Source organism: Thermobia domestica, chromosome 9 (assembly GCF_964235325.1).
Source record: "Thermobia domestica chromosome 9, izTheDome1.hap1.1, whole genome shotgun sequence".
NCBI classification, from domain to species: Eukaryota; Metazoa; Arthropoda; class Insecta; order Zygentoma; family Lepismatidae; genus Thermobia; species Thermobia domestica.
The window spans coordinates 126,334,380-126,346,517 of record NC_137462.1 but is presented as its reverse complement, the minus strand read 5'-3'; the positions used below and the strand labels follow the sequence as shown (position 1 = coordinate 126,346,517).

The 12,138-nt window shown below is 34.1% G+C and overlaps 1 protein-coding gene across 1 annotated transcript in view; it reads right to left on the bottom strand.

Moving 5' to 3' along the window:
- Positions 1 to 5,172: 5,172 nt before the first annotated feature.
- The window catches only part of LOC145661002 (uncharacterized), a 44,491-nt gene continuing 37,525 nt past the window's right edge, over positions 5,173 to 12,138 (bottom strand). Inside the window, exons 3-5 of the mRNA XM_081726439.1 lie at positions 10,496 to 10,584; positions 7,047 to 7,456; positions 5,173 to 5,448 (exon numbers count right to left, since the gene is read on the bottom strand). Of these exons, the coding sequence (XP_081582565.1) occupies positions 7,064 to 7,456; positions 10,496 to 10,584 (482 nt within the window). The 3' untranslated portion in view covers positions 5,173 to 5,448; positions 7,047 to 7,063. The remainder of the gene's footprint in view (positions 5,449 to 7,046; positions 7,457 to 10,495; positions 10,585 to 12,138) is intronic.

The following is a 12,138-nucleotide window of genomic DNA, read 5'->3' as shown; positions in this document are numbered from 1 at the left end:
CCGTTTTCAGATTTTTATTCTATATTTATTTAATCAGAGTCCAACCCATTAATCTCAGCCGTGATGGATATTATAACAGAAGTAGGATAAGTGTTGCCAATGTAGTATTTAAAAGACTCACTCTTGTGCATCAAAATGCAACTGTGCTATATTCAAAGACTACTCGGAAAATCTAAACAGATAGCATTGCCATATGCACACTATCTTAAGAAATTTAGTTTGTATGACGTAATTTTAAAAAAAAATAATATTGAAATCGGAATATTATTGATATGCTGAAACATGATTCTCTCAATGTATTTCAAAGTGGCAAAAGTGAAAACATGTTACGTGGCTGTACACTGACTTATAAATGTGTTTGCTAGTATTTATTATTTCCTTTAAATACGTTACAGTTATGTATTGCTAGAATTCTTGGTAGATATAAGTCCATCGTATAGCTTATGTACGCCATTATATTCCAATTACATTCCTGAATTAAAATAAATACATATATCCTGTACCATAAAAACATTAGATGAGTGTACTTCGTATATTCCTGTACACACTCCATTACATCATTGATCGGTTGTATTTTTAGATTTCCCTAAATACTCTCTCAGTACTAGTGAGTGTAAGGCCTGTTTGACACGGAAGCATTTTTTCGAAAGTTTTTTTTTTTTTTTTTTTAGCTAAAATCTTACCATTACCCTATAATGTAGAAAATTATGTTAAACGGTTGCAAACTACGGTATATCATTTAGTACACTGACTGATTGTGAAAGTTTAGAAACAAGTTAGGACAGACATATTCGACCAAAGTTAACTATTATCCGAAGGTAAAAACTAAGCTGTGTCGAAAATTTCAAAGTTGATTTAAAGGAATACAATTAAATGACTAATAGATGAAATGATATTATCATTGTTTTGCTTTCGTTGGCTGCTATTTGAACGGAATTGCCAACGAAACCGAAAGGTGTAAAATACTTGGGATATTTGATTGAAAAGGTAAAAAAGCATAGAAAGTGTAAGAACTAACACTATGCTGAGTTTAACTACTGTGAGCGTCAAGGGCGCATCCACACTCCAGATCCACCAAGTCCGAATCCCCTCTATCAAGACTTTGTAATTCGACATACATTTCTGCACTTTCATATATATATATATATTGAGAACATGGGTGGCATAACTTAACAAGTACTTATAGTCTTTCGAGTGTAGAGTTACATTGGTTTAATAATAATTGGACGTAGTGAACGTAATATTGAACCCTGGTGTTTCAAACTTTAGATCCACCTCAATAAAATTTTCTGGGTGCGTGCCTGCTGAGCAGGCCAAATATTCTATCAGAACTCGTTCGCATGATCATATTTACGAATAAGGCTCATAATTATGGCCGCCATGTGCATAATTCTGATGCACAAATCGTGGGGTACAAAATACCCCCGAAATATGGCTTGGCGGCTAACGTGTTAATCTTGTGGGAAAAGTCATAATCGCTCATTTTTGATTGATTGCATCAAATTTTGGGTATATTTGAACATTCTGTATTTCTTCATTACGAAATTTCAGGTAACTCTGATGTTTTCCGTGGTTTGATTGATTTCATGAAATATCCTGCCTTCCTCATTTATCTAATGACTGTTCAAGTCCCGGGCTCAATTCTCGGTGGAGAGCATCAAAGACATTATGGTAATCTCATTTTTAAAATAAAAATCTCGTCTTCTATAGCCTAACCTCTGATAGAGAACGTAAATACAAAATAAACAGTCTTGAAATGTTGAGTTGAATTGATTTTGAGTTTAACGTTCCATTCAGCCTTGAAGAAACAATGCAAGAACACATGGACAAAATGTTCGTTATTAAAGGGACTTCTGTAATTGTCATAATAATTTGGTGCATTGCATGTTGCTTGTATAGTGTTAACAGTTTATAAAGCAGCATACCTTGACAATTCAAGTATACGAGACAACGGACTTCCGATTTTATTTTATTTGATTTTGAGTTTAGCATCTCTTTCAGTTTAGGTATATGAGACGGGGACATACAACTTAACGTGGGAACGGAACTTCATGAGCTCTCATCGGGAATCTAATCCTGTTCTCTGAAGCCAAAGGCGCAAATGCTAACCACTTAGCCAGGAGGGAGCTCAGCAGACGTCTTGAGTCTAATGCAGATGCCATTAATGTATTGTGAAAATAATAATGAATTCGTAGAATCTTCCAGCACACGAAAAATTCGTGAAAATCATAGTGAATATTGATGTGTCCATTTCAGAAACTTAAAGTTGTTTTATTGTACTAAAGAATATAAGAGCATTTAAAGAAATGATAATTCAGAATCATCTCAGTTCATTAGCTATAGTATTAATAGAGAAAAAATGGTAAAGCTAGACTTCAAAAGTGTTATTGACAAATTGACTGTTCCGAGAAACAGCAGAATTGATTTCTTAATACAAATGAAATGGACCATTTGTTATGAATAGGTACTTTTTATTATGTTTAAGTATATTTGGTTACCTGAATTGATTTTATCATTTTGCTTATTTAGAATATTGAAATAAGTATAAGATTATAGGATTACCATTTTCTAACAGCTGTGAAATACTGTAACATTTCTCCAAGAAAAGAAAAAAAAATGGGAGAACTTTAGTCTGGACACTGAAACAGGTGATTTCCGCATACAGTTATTTCATGGTAGTTATTTCCGCATACAATTAGCAACTGATTTATGTTAGTAGGTCAGGTTCAATGAACATCGTGCTTCGTTTGTTCATCAAGAGTTAGCAGCGCCACCTATGAACTGTGGTAGAAATGTGGTCAACCTCCGATTAGCGTCAGAACAGAAGAAAAGGTAATACAAGTCGGATCTAAGAATACAAATTTGATCTAAGAAATTGTAATAGTGATTTGTTAAGTTGAATTGGAAGTAATTTCGTAATTGTGAGTGATTGAAAATAATCCAAGATCCGCCTGTGAAGTGGTGTGAATTCAAAAGCCTGAAATGTGATCAATTATATAAATAATCGTTTGTAAGTATGTGTTTGATGTGGCATATTCAACGGGACCATAAGTATGTTCTAAATTCTAACCTTTTAATTTGCACCATTTTTGGACCGATTAATACTTCGATTCCGAGGGATATGTTCATCGGATCACACGTAACCATTGTTCTGTTTATTTTAAAATTAACGGTTAAATTAACTAAAACATTTTTGGATTTAAAACTAGAAAGTTCTTTCTATTGTTATTTGGATAGTAGTAATTAATGGGCGTTGAAATGTGGAATTGTTCACACCGCTATCAACAAGAATTGAAAGGGGAAACTTCAATTTCAAGTGTTGTTTGTTATGTTAAGTGTTAAATATATTTGGTTATCACTATTATTAGTTGTTACATATGTTATGAATAAATTCTTAATCATTTTGAAATTTATTGAATATTTCTTGCTAACTAAATCATTGCCTTTAGTTCCGCATCAGAGGAAAGATTGTTTAAACCCTTTCGAGATTAGCAGTGTACCCTTATGGCGCATTACTGCTACACTACCAAAACATTATGTCACGAGACGCCACTGATCAATAAGTTCTTGAGATGTAGGCTATAGGCCATGTGTTCTTGCATTGTTTCTTCAAGGCTGAATGGAACGTTAAACTCAAAATCAATTCAACTCAACATTTCAAGACTGTTTATTTTGTATTTACGTTCTCTATCAGAGGTTAGGCTATAGAAGACGAGATTTTTATTTTAAAAATGAGATTACCATAATGTCTTTGATGCTCTCCCACCGAGAATTGAGCCCGGGACTTGTGCAGTCATTAGATAAATGAGGAAGGCAGGATATTTCATGAAATCAATCAAACCACGGAAAACACCAGAGTTACCTGAAATTTCGTAATGAAGAAATACAGAATGTTCAAACATACCCAAAATTTGATGCAATCAATCAAAAATGAGCGAATGTGACTTTTTCCACAAGATTAATTATGAGCCTTATTCGTAAATATGATCATGCGAACGAGTTCTGATAGAATATTTGGCCTGCTCAGCAGGCACGTGCCCAGAAAATTTTGTTGGGGTGGATCTAAAGTTTGAAACACCAGGGTTCACTACGTCTAATTATTATTAAACCAATGTAACTCTACACTCGAAAGACTATAAGTACTATAAGTACTTGTATATATATGAAAGTGCAGAAATGTACGTCGAGTTACAAAGTCTTGATAGAGGGGATTCGGACTTGGTGGATCTCGAGTGTGGATGTGCCCTTGACGCTCACAGTAGTTAAATTCAGCATGGTGTTAATATGCTTCTTACAGTTTCCATGCTTTTTTACCTCTTCAATCAAACATCCCAAGTATTTTACACCTTTCGGTTTCGTTGGCAATTCCGTTCAAATAGCAGCCAACGAAAGCATAACAACGATAATATCATTTCATCTATTAGTCATTTAATTGTATTCCTTTAAATCAACTTGGAAATTTTCGACACAGCTTAATTTTTAAAACAGAAAAGTTTTCAGCTTTAGCTTGAACAGAAAAGATTATTGCATTCCGAGGACTAGTTGAATGTCCTGTAAGATCAGTTGTGTTGATCTTCCAGTTATGTCGATGGCTCGGTGGTAGAATGCTTACCTCTGGTGTGCGGGACCCTTGTCTCGATCCTCGGCCAAGTAAGTTTTTGGTGGGCAACATCGTGTCCGTGAGTTTTCTCGACTTCCGTTTCCTCCCACTTTCTCATTCCACTAGTTTTTCTATAATAATTCCTTCGCCTTAATCATCGTCTCCTTCAACCTAACGGCCATAAACTGTAAGATTTCCTTTCATTTTGAATTCATTCAGCTATGTCTTACACTCAGTGGCGTATTTACGGGGTAGCTATCCGGCTCAAGCTCCTCCCGAAATAAATTTGTTATATGTAACACTTTATTAAAGTTTCTCGGTGCCCGAAAGGAAAAATATAAGTGCTTATTTACATGTTGTGCATACCCCCCGAAACAAAATACTAAATACGCCACTGCTTACACATAATCCGAAATACGCTTTGTAACCTTTTCCTTCGATCATTTCTTCAACATATACGTATTTGGATTTCCTCGTGCGTTTTCTACGAACTCATTTGAAGTGCAAATTAATTTTGAAACATTGATAAGTATATTTAGAGATGAGAGAAATGGCAATACAGTAAAAACTACTTATTACAATAAATACGTTATGGCTTAATTTATTAATGTAATGTACAATGTCACAAAATTCACCAACATACAATCCATGTTTAAATTTACATTTGGCAATTACACATAAATCTTAAATTTCACAAAATTTATAATGCATCCTCCTATAGTGATACGAGAGCGAAAATTATGCAGCTTCTGAAAGACATTGCCTTTGTGAGAGATGACAAGAGATGTGGCCAATATTAAGTTGATAGATTTTATTCACTTATGATGATGCTTTGAATAAGTTAAAATCTGAAATTAAAAAAAATTAAAAAAGAATTAAGATATGTATATAAAAAATTAATATATACAAAACAAAATGTAATTATATATATTCAAATCCGTTAAAACCAAGCGTATACTGATATCATAAAAAAATACATCATTAACAACTTCACTTTCTGAGGAAGAAAAGAAAATCGATATGAATAACTCAGCTTTGTGTTGCAGTAAACTGAAAGTTTTCAGAAGCACTAAGAAAATAGAAATTTTACTTGCGAACGTAATGCTACTGAGTTTTACACGTTCACATATTATTTGCTTCCATTGAACATCGTTAAACTTATTTATTCATGATAATATGAATAGTTAAATCTACAATGGAGACATCTCTCCCACATTTTATACATTTAGATTAAAATTTAAAAATCTAGTATAGTCAGTGGCGTATTTACGATTTTGTTTCGGGGGGGGGGCTTTGCCTGAAAATGTGAAAATTCTGCAAGATATTCCATATACTTTACTATAGTAAATAAGATTTCGGAAGGGACTTAAGCCCTGAAGCCCCTCTAAATACGCCACTGAGTATAGTATATGTTTATTTAATTCAAAATGTACTGGAACCATTTTCATCAATATCTGCATTGGAATCCTTTGAAGAATATATGTTAGTTACAATTCGACACCGAAACCTTCCGGCCTCTGTCAAGAGCTGTGCCTCTTTCTGCTCTCTCTAACTAGAATTCCCAACAGGTTTATTATATAGACCCCGAAACAATATACATATTCCATAGTAAAAATACTAATTAGGCCCTCTCTCATTAAGTAGGGGAGTAAAAAAAATGATAATGATGACGCTTACTTTTCAGGAAAAACTGACCAATAGCGTGAAAAAGTTGGAGCAATTGTAGACTAAAAGTGTTGATAGCCGTTACAATTTCAATACAGCTACATTTTTAATATTAGCGTTCCGTAGCGCTAATCCCGTAGTCAGGCAGCTTTTGTTTGGGTGATGTATAGTTAGCGTATGACGTCGACTACACCAGTGTTTCAGCCATTCTAGGCCCAAGTTTGCTTCCTCTTAATTTGAGTAGCTCCCAAATCGGTTAACGATTCTGGTTGCTTAAGACCGGCAATTTTTACAATATAAAAAAATGAAATACGTAGTTAGGGGTCTGTGCTGGTTATACGATCAATTGAATTTGTTTGTGTAACAATGAAACAAACTTAAGATCATTCAAGAGTTTATCTCCTACACCAGAGGCGGATGTAGAAGTAAAAAATTGCGGGGCCAGTCAGAGCCCAGACTATGATAGTTATATCATGTTTACTATAAACTTTCAATAATATATAAACAATAGCTTAAATTATTTTTGTCCCTCAGAAAACTGGGGGGTCTAGACCCCCGGGCTAGATCCGCTACTATCCTATATGTCTACAGAAATTATTTTCCCTGTTTTCAGGGAACGAAAACAAAGAGTGCGATTATTTCGGGTTAGAATTTACAGAATGATTTGATTACAGCGTATTTATTTAGCTAGGTAAAGTAATTATAACTCTCCTAAGTTTCTTTCTGGCTTGTCCATGTGTAAAATACTTAAATAGTGGTATATTGTTCTTCTTCCACTTACCTTTGCATAACGAATGATTAACCATAGATGGCCTTGCCATAACCAGCATATCCAAGACCGTAACCAGCATAACCAAGACCGTAGCCGGCAACTGGGGCGGCGATGGCCTTAGCTACTGGAGCAGCGTAGGCTACTGGGGCAGCAGCAACAGCTGGAGCAGCGTAGGAAACGGGGTGAGCAGCAAGAGCTGGGGCAGCGTAGGCCTTAGCAACTGGAGCAGCGTAGGCGACTGGGGCAGCAGCGACAGCTGGGGCAGCATAGGCTACTGGGGCAGCAGCAACAGCTGGAGCAGCGTAGGCGGCGGTGGCTACTGGGGCAGCATAGCCGTAAGCAGCACCCAAAACACCTCGCTTCTCCTTCTTTTCTTCTTCAGCAAAGGCGCAAGCGGCCAAAGCGAGAACAACGACAGCCTATTCAAGTTAAGATTGAAGTTTTAAAACTTTTTCAAAATGATATAAGAAGGAAAAATAATTATTGTTGTATATTTAAATATAATGAGGGTTATGCAGAGTAGTTTTGACGTACGATTAGCGTCATACTAAAGGACTGACTACTGCAGGAAACATATGTTAGTCGAATTCTTTAGTATGGAACTAATCATTCGTCAGAACGACTCTGCATAAGGCCCAATATTTTTAAGTAGCTACTATTTCGAGTAGATATTTGAATTTGCACTATAGTTCACTTATCATATTGTACCATATCATCACAACAATAATATGACAATATTTAAATACTAAGCGAATTTCCAATATCTACACTGATTTTTGTTCCAACTCAGTAAGCTAAGTTATATCATTATCAATTGTGATTTCACCACTACTCATTTCTCTAGGAGACTAATTTCGGTAAATTGTTAAACTACTTAGAGAGTTATGCCGTCTGTTTGGTGGAGAGATTGGTATCAGATAACTGAGTGAGATATTGGTATCAGGAAACATTACAGGATTTTTTGAGAGTAAGTACCTGTACCCTGTTAGTATGGGGACACTCTTGCTGAGAAAGAGATTATTTTCTATCAGGGAGATTCAGGGGAATTATACTTGAGTAAGCCTCCAAAAATGTTGCGCTTTCTCGCTTGCTAGCATTATGTAACAGACTTGAAAGGATGATTTGATGAGTAGAATGGTAATCGACATCAAAGGACACGAAACAGTTAAGGATATTACATAAAACTAACTTAAGATGATCTAGAAAAGCCTTCCTGAGCCAGTATACATAAGACAATTTTATAAGGTTCAAATTAATTTAGTTATTGTGGCATATTATGAATGCGCACATTTGCTTGTAGGTAACGTTTAAAAACTAGAATATTATTTTAAAGATCTAATAAACCTTACATAAAAATAATTGGTAATTTAATTTATTTTAATTTACTCCAGTAAGATTTTAAAATTATTTAACTATGTACATTACTAGACTTCAACTTAACAAATTCTTAATTAAAAGCAATATTAATATTAACAGACTTACCCTAAACTTTACTTAAATAAGACTAATTATTTCTAAGCGTTTCAGAAATCACAAGTAACACGTTTAAAACCAAATAGATGCATGTAATGTTTATTAAAAGATTGGAAATCGTCGCCCTAAAAATAAACTAATCTTAGCCCATATGGCAACCGTTCTTGTATTCTCTATAATACAACTTTATTTTTAGATTATCGTCTGAGTTTTATTTCTTAAAAATTCTGTTTCATACATTGAACTTTAGAAGGCTATATTTAACGGAAGCATATAACTGAGAACGTAGCAATCCCAAGAGCCTTCCAGGTCCGTAGCTAGAAGTGTCCATGTGGGGTCAATCTTCCTTGGTACCACCTTCAAGCTCCCCTAGAATGGTCTCTGCCTGTGTTAATGTTCAGGCTCCTTTAGTACAAGAAACTCGGATTCGAGTTAGTGGGGTCATTTGAAAGTTTGAAGGGAGGACCGCTGTCCCCTGAGTTTAGGATGTGTATGTACTTTTAGTCAATACTTTAATAATGAAAAACGTTAAAAAGATGTATTTATAACGAGGAGGGTCTTGGCCTTTCCTGCCAAGCAAATCCTGACATGACCGTTGCTGATTCGAATCCTGGTGGTCAGTTCGAGTCCACATCATAGCATAGTTCAAGATTGAGATGTTTTTGCAGTATAATACAGAGTTTTTAAAACAGAAAAATTAAAATGGACACTTCCCCGTTACAAATAATAGATACGAAAATGAAAGCTTAAAATAAAACACGTTATGTAAAATTAAAACTAATAATTGAAACAGTGTGACACGTAATAAAATATGTGAAAAATAGTGAAATAGTGAGAAACACAACATTTGCTTTAACTTGAAACATTACGAAAAGAATCTAAGGTTTGACATACGAGAATAGAGTACACACAAAAAATTACAGAAGAAACCAACCTTAATTTGTGAATGTACTCTATAAACTAGTAATTGTGCAAGATCCAGTATCCTCAGTAAAATAATAGCGCCCTCTTTGTTTATTTGATCATTGCTTTATGCAAGCATATATTCTCCTGGACGAAAAAAAAATGAAATTTCAATGCCTTCATTGAACTGATTTCTTTCTCAAGTACAGTTAAGTGTACCCCATTTTGTCAAAATGCGTTATTTCTTAATTTTAATTTATAAATACGAACACAGTGACTCTCGTTCTAAGAGAAGTTTTTCTTTTTTTCCTTTAAAATAATACAAACTGGGTTAATCTAAGTTCTACGAAGTCGACATTTCAAAATGATCTTCAACTGTAAATTAACTGGATTTTAATTAAGGTGGAAATAGTAACAAATAATAATACTAGAATAAAAATGAACTTTTGAGATCCCATGGCGAATACTTTAAGTTGTTATTATTTAAAATGTATAACATAAAAACATGTACAAAAGGATAAAATTAGAGGAGCGAAAAATCACACGAAATTCTTTTCACTACAGCTTCCGACAACGAACGAAATGACAGACAACGTCCCTAGATTTCCCTACCAAAAGTTTCCTCGACTGACACAAAATTTTCCTTTTTCTTATCAATTTCTTAATAGTTCGTCGAGTGTCCAATTCCTATGATAGAAGTTACGCGATGAGATTAATTTAGCTATATTAAAAGAAGTGCCAATCACACTAGTTGAATTTGTTTGCTTTTTGCTTCTATTTTTTTCTACCTTTTCCTCATTTTTTTTCAGATAAAAATACACAGATACATCTAGTGAACAATTGGTGCAAATTATGCTGTTGTTTTATTTCTGAAAGACAAGTAAAAATTTAAGTATTAATATTGGTCAATCAGTTGACGCGAGAATTTCCCTGGATTATTCACGATATATCGAAAAATTCTCTTTTCCCCATTTTGCTAAATTTACCTACGAAATTTCCCTAGATTAGAAAAATTTCCCTCAAACTACGAACACTGAGACAAAGCATATGGGATAATCCAAGCGAATGGAAAAAGCACGCACGAACAACGGTGATAGACATTCGGATTTCAAAGCAGTATTCATATTCCAATTTGTTCCAATTAAACAGCATTCGGATTTCGGAGGCAATACTGCATTATACATAAAGAATTTTAATTTTGTAAAAACACGGAACATTGAAATTGACTTGAAGAAGAAACCGGTCAAATCAAACTATTAATATCCCTGTCTGCTGTCAGCTATTTCAAAGAAAAAAGAAAAAAAGAATATCTGAAGTTTCTCCACTATAAAAACTTAGGTGAGGCAGGTCAACACTTCAGAGAAGCTTATTGCTATTGAGAAAGATGTCATTGAAATCGATGAAGTCACTATTGAACTGAAAACACGTTACTGAACAACAAAGAATTCGAAAACGTTTGATACTTTTGGTTATAGATTTCTACTTGTCACATTAAATAACCTTTGAATAAACAACAATACCTTGGAGTCAATTGAAACTTTTCTTTGTTTAAAAAGGGTTTTAGCATGCAGTTATTTGAAACAACAAAACAACGAACGCCTTTCCTCGTACATATAAGAAGTTTTTTTTTTTTTGAGAAAATTTCTTGGAAAATTTTGAAGAAAAGATTGTAAAATAATGAATTTTTAAGTATTTATTTTTTTTTCAAAATTTCTAAAAAAACTTAGAACATACTCAAAACATTTCTAGAATTTGAAATAAATGTAAATCTGTATATTACTATCATCATTACCTTATAAATAGGGTTATCTTAAAACATGTTATATCTACTAGCAGGGGAATTCACCATGTTCGAAACTCCCCCCCCCCCGCAAAAAAATATAACTTAGTAGCTTGACATATATTTGTACACTTTCTTAATAAAACTATATTTGTTTAGTAGAGAAATGATTGATGTAGCCTAAAGATTTTGACCTTATGCTTCATTTATACTCTTTCTTTCCTTATAAAACCAATCTAATTGCATCATTTTTTCTGAGGATATAGGTGACAATTACTTATCGTTTTCTCATGTGTAGAAGAAACATCAGTTCAATATACGTACATAAACGTAGTTTCTTGTAGCATTGAACCCCCTTCCCCTTAAACTTTGACCTCCTGCCAAGAAAACAATCTTGGTGAGCGTCTGGGTTTGTGTTATATAGTTCACGCAAAAGACCACTTAAACCACGTATTATTAATTCTTCCGCGGTCGGTTTCCTATGAATTATTGATCCTCAATATGAGTACTATACCGGAAATTTTTATGTGAATATCTACAAATTCAAAATCGCATCAGAAACTTACATTATTAGCATATTTAAAGTATGAGTTTCACATACATTCGTAAACAAATTGAAAAATCTACAAATGTGAAATGAAATCTTTCAGTTTAACGTCTCACGTTTGTCATTTAGACTAAGGGAGACGAATGATTTAAGCAAGTGAACGATTATGAAATAATTGGTAGAATGAAAATGTGGGAGGAAACAGGAGTGCTCCGAAAGAATCCACGGATACGATGTTGTCTACCACAAACCTACTCGGCTGATAATCGAACCAGGGACCCCACTTCACGCTCCAGAAGCGCTTGACTATTGCTAGTCAGGCCCACTGAAATATCTACAATAGCCACTCTCAAAATATTACTTACGAACAGTTATATTCATTATTTCATTATTTCTAG